This window comes from Limulus polyphemus, unplaced genomic scaffold, assembly GCF_000517525.1.
Source record: "Limulus polyphemus unplaced genomic scaffold, Limulus_polyphemus-2.1.2 Scaffold2534, whole genome shotgun sequence".
Classification (NCBI taxonomy): domain Eukaryota; kingdom Metazoa; phylum Arthropoda; class Merostomata; order Xiphosura; family Limulidae; genus Limulus; species Limulus polyphemus.
In genome coordinates this window covers 4190-9220 of record NW_013668144.1, presented here as the reverse complement: position 1 = coordinate 9220, position 5031 = coordinate 4190, and the positions used below count along the sequence as shown (strand labels likewise).

The 5031-nt window shown below is 34.4% G+C and overlaps 1 protein-coding gene across 1 annotated transcript in view; it reads right to left on the bottom strand.

Annotated features, from left to right (window-relative positions):
* LOC106467226 (collagen alpha-1(XXIII) chain-like) overlaps window positions 1–4366 on the bottom strand; it is a 97039-nt gene extending 92673 nt beyond the window's left edge. The window contains exon 1 of the mRNA XM_022395363.1: window positions 3803–4366. Coding sequence (XP_022251071.1) covers window positions 3803–4192 — 390 coding nt within the window. The 5' untranslated portion in view covers window positions 4193–4366. The remainder of the gene's footprint in view (window positions 1–3802) is intronic.
* Between the last annotated feature and the right edge of the window lie 665 nt (window positions 4367–5031).

The following is a 5031-nucleotide window of genomic DNA, read 5'->3' as shown; positions in this document are numbered from 1 at the left end:
CTGAAAGGTGTTCTTTTTCTCCACGACAATGCACGTCCGTATGTGGCACGTTTGACGCAACATAAGATTATGAAGTTGGGATGGGACGTTCTCCCCCACTCACCATATTCTCCAGATATGGCACCATCAGGTTACCATCTTTTTCGTTCGCTGCAACATCATTTTAATGGGAAAACACATGCAAATGTGGAAGGTGTTAAAGAAGACATCGACATTGTTTTTGCTTGAAAGCTAAGTGATTTCTTTAATAGGGGTATTAACAACCTGATTGTAAGATGGAAAAGCATCATCGATAAGAATGGAGACCATTTCATTTAATAAATATTTTTGTTTTGATAAATAAGTTGTTCAGGTTTTTTATCTAAAAATGCGTCATTAATTTCTTGGAGAACTAATATTTATTAATTCATTATAATATCTGTTATCAAAGTAAGCTTAAGATAAAACCAGTTCACCAGTTTACTAATCAAACACAACCAAGGTTAAAATCAGTCCATCAGTCTACTAATCAAATATAACCAAGATTAAAATCAGTCCACCAGTCTACTAATCAAATACAACCAAGGTTCAAATCAGTTCACCAGTCTACTAATCAAATACAACGAAGGTTCAAATCAGCTCACCAGTCTATTAATCAAATATAAACAAGGTTAAAATCACTCCACTAGTCTTCAAGTATAACCAAGGTTAAAATCAACTCATTGCTTTACTAATCCCGTTGACCTTATCTTGAAATCAACTCATAACTCTACTAATCCCGTTGGGGTACTTTTTAATGCGACAGTCAATACCATTATTCGTTGGTAAAAGAATAACCTAAGTGTTGGCGGAGGGTGATGCTGACTAGCTGCCTTTCCTCTAAACTAAACTTTTGCTCCTAAATCAGAGACAGCTAGCGCAGATAACCCTCGTGTAGCTTTGCACGAAATTCAAAACAAACATTGTATGAGTCAACACCCATAATAACACTGATTACGTTCAAGTTATTCTTAGGATCAAATTTTCTGATGCACCCAATTTTGCACTTCGTTTAATGTGGACCAGGCGTGGCTTAGAGGTTAGAGTACCGGACTGTGAATCCGACGATTCATAGCTAACGTCACACTCCACACTTGAGGGACGCTGGTAGGCTATAAAAGTAACGGTCAAATCCAAATATTCGATTAGAGTAGCCCAAGATTGGCAATGGATGATGTCTTCGTCTAGTCTTTCAGTTCAAAATTAGAGACAGTTGGTGTTGAGTAAGTACATTACATAGTGGCTTTTGCTCGTATTACGCAGTTCAACTGTAGATTCTGATTATCGCTTTGAACATTACATTAATTCTGGCTCTTACCTCTGCAGCATCTCAAATTTCGACTGTTGTTTTGACGACGTCGTGGCTCTCAGCCGTGAAAAATTTTTTCATGCGAACTGAAGACTGCCGATAGATGGTGCACAGCATCCCATTTTAGTATTTTCTTTCCGACAGGGTTTTTCAGATCCTTCACTTTTCATCTAGTAAGTAGTCTATCGTAAAATGTGTAAAACATTTGCTATTTCCTTCTGAAATGACTGCATGTCACTTTGATGAGTCTAAATTCAGTTGAGTTTGTGGTTTTGTTTTATTATAACAAAACAGCAACAGTTAACAATAGAAACATTCCTTGTATATCAACAAATGGAAAAAATGTTACACTGTACACCTCCTCCACCCAGTGAAAGTCTGTTGGCTTATAACGCTAAAAACACGAGTGTTGGGCAAAGCACAGGTAGTCTATAGTGTAGTTTTGTGCTTAACAACAAAGGTGCATTTGTAAATATCTTTTTCTCTCTCGTTTTCTTTCAGTGTTTTCTAATCTAATTCTCTTTCACAAATTGATTCATTTAAAAGCTATTATTGATTTACTAATGATAAACAGTTCTACAGATTAATTTATGTACAAGGGACTTTCACAAATTGATTCATTTAAAAGCTATTATTGATTTACTAATGATAAACAGTTCTACAGATTAATTTATGTACAAGGGACTTTTGCAATTGATTTATCCATTTAAAGCGAAGAGTTCCATAGATTGTTTTACAATTTTCGTGCAAAACTGCACAAGGTCTATCGCAAATATCTGGTACACTAGAGAGAAAGAAGCCACTGCCAACTTCTCAAAAATCTTGATATATGTCCAATATTCTTATAACACTTTTACGGCCCCAAATTACGGAGCATGTTTTAACAGCAACGAGACGCGAACCAAAAACCCTCGGACTTAAAATCTGGGCATGCTAACTACTAGGCTTCTCCCGGCCCCTCGTTTAGAGAGAACTCTATAGATTGTTTCGTTCGCAAAGAAACATTTCCATTGATTAGTTCTTTCTAGAGATGTAACGAACAAAGTTTCGAACATTTACTGGATATCAAATATCCAGTCAAGTCCTTTGATTTAATAACCGAATATCCAGCCGCTGAAAAGTTGATATATTTAGTTAAACAAAGAGTTTCATTTCTTTTACAGGACAATGGAAATATGACACGTATAAATAAATACAGAAGTAAATATGAAACTTTGCAATAAAAATAGTTTAACAAAGAATTATTCCTGATGAGTGCTCGTATTGTAGTTGACCCTGTATAGTGTCTACAACTGCTACTAATACTTATCTACAGAGACAAAGTAATTTTATAAACAGTCTCGACTTGCTTCTTTAAATCTTAACCTGTCACATATCAGTAAGTGTTGTCTCAAGAATAGTCAGTAAAGAACCTGTCATTTGCAGTGGGAACACTGACCTCCGAGTGTTGACCTTACTGACGTTTGCTACCAGTGGTATGAATAAAGATTCAGTGTTAACCTCCATGTTCACCAATTGCCAAGATTGACTTAAAATGGATAACGAGTCTGTGGAGTTACTTTAAAGTAGTTGGTAATTTTAAAGTGAATCCAATTCATTAAGACGTATTTTCCTTGATTGGTTCGTTCATAGAAAAATCTTTTTACGGAGTAATTCATTTATAAGGAATTTTTTCTGTTAATTGGTTCATCTATACGGAAATATTTATATTGGTCGAGTCATTCACAGAGAAGACAAACGTTCCATTTGTTGTTTTATTCCAAGAGAGATTATTTCGTTCATAGAGAAATCTTTCCACTGATTGGTTTATTCCAAGAGAGATTATTTCGTTCATAGAGAAATCTTTCCACTGGTTGGTTTATCTATATATAAATCTTTCCATTGATTGGCTTATTTATATAGAAATATTTCCATTGATCAATTAATTTCGAAGACTACTGAAGCATTTGAAAACATTGATTCAAAATTTTTCTAGCGTGTTATGTCTTCATAAACTAAACACCAACCAGCATGCTACTACTCGCATTGAATACTCAATATTTCTATAAGATTTCTGCTTCATTACAAAATCACCATACATACCGACTGAATTGCTGTCTTTTCATCAACAAGTCAGTAAAATCTAAATTTAGAATTTTACGTAAATATTATGTGTTTATATATGAACATATATGCCAATAATGTACAAAAATCGAAATATTAGAATTTATATATAATACCTTAGTAGCGTAACAGTAAGTCTGAAAGATTATAACGCTAAGAAACGGATTTCGATACCTATTGTGGGCATAGATAACCCATTATGTAGCTTTGGGCTTAACTACAAACAAACAAAACTTTTCTATAGCTACGTAAAAACTTCGATAACACCAAAAATATTTTAAATTTTTCATCTTGAAATTTTGTTACTAGATTCTTAAAAACTCGTTTATTTGGAATACTTTTAATATATATATAAATATTTACAAAACTTACTTCTTTTACTAATATATCGGTCTGTAATTTTATATCTTCAAAAACCGGTATACGTTTTACTAACTCCTTGTATTCTGTCTCTAAGATTGATAGCTGTTCTTGCACGAGCCACACCTTCAGTCCCCACAGTGTGGAAAGGCCGAACGAAGTGATACATATAAACCATATCGCTATCCCTGGCTCTAGCCAACATAGTCGGGGGTCTCTTTCACAGTTAGAAGTCACCTTACTAGCATGTGAGACATTTTTGAGGGTGGCTAGTTGTAATGTTGGGAGCTCTGTTTTTTTCGAAATAACCTTTGACCTAGCTGAGATTAAATTTACTTCTTTACTTTCTAAGTTTTTCGAGCATCCTGTTTCCTCTTTTTCCATACTACACAGAAGATGCATGTAAACAAGCAAGTCTAACAATTTTGATCGTCCCCTTGGTTACAAAATAATAAAACATTCCACACAATGTCACGAGGTAATCTTGGCTTACGTACGTGAGACGCACAGTACTTTTTCCTTACATCCATCCGTCTCGCGCGTCGAGACTGTACCACGACTTACTCCTAAGCGCGCAAGCCGTTCGAACGAATACGTATCCACAACAGCCTTACAAAAGATGTACCCATTGTTCAAAGCGAAATATTCTTCGTAAAAGATTTTGCTGCCATCTAGTTGGCAAGTCAAGCAAAATTAATTGTTCCCTTTCTTTCATTTTTCCTTTTCTTTTACAAACATGAAGATGAAATAAATGCGACAATATTCACTATGATGAACTTATTTTCAGTGCGTAAATGTTTAACATATCGGCTGTCGCAGATTTTAATACAATAAACAATTCCTGTCATGTTTTTAGCGAATCGAAGATTAAAAATTTAGCACTTGAAGTTATACAAATCATTTTTTTACACCAACAATAATAATGGAAAGTACTGGTCATCTCCCAAGCATCATACCACCCTCTTCTTAATAGTGATTTTAACTACACGGGTTATAAATAATTGAGAAACAATCAATAGAGTGTCTCCAATTAAAGTGAAAATAGACTGGATTATTGAGAGTAACACATTGTATATTGTAACAAAAACAAGAACACATTGAACATTATTTTAACTACAAGCTCATTACAAGCACTGACTGCCACCAGAAAAGTTAAGTTATGTAGTTTGGAAGTTCTGATGACTGGTAATTGAATATAATTAGTGATTAGTGACATTTAATGGTTTAATATTGTTTAATTT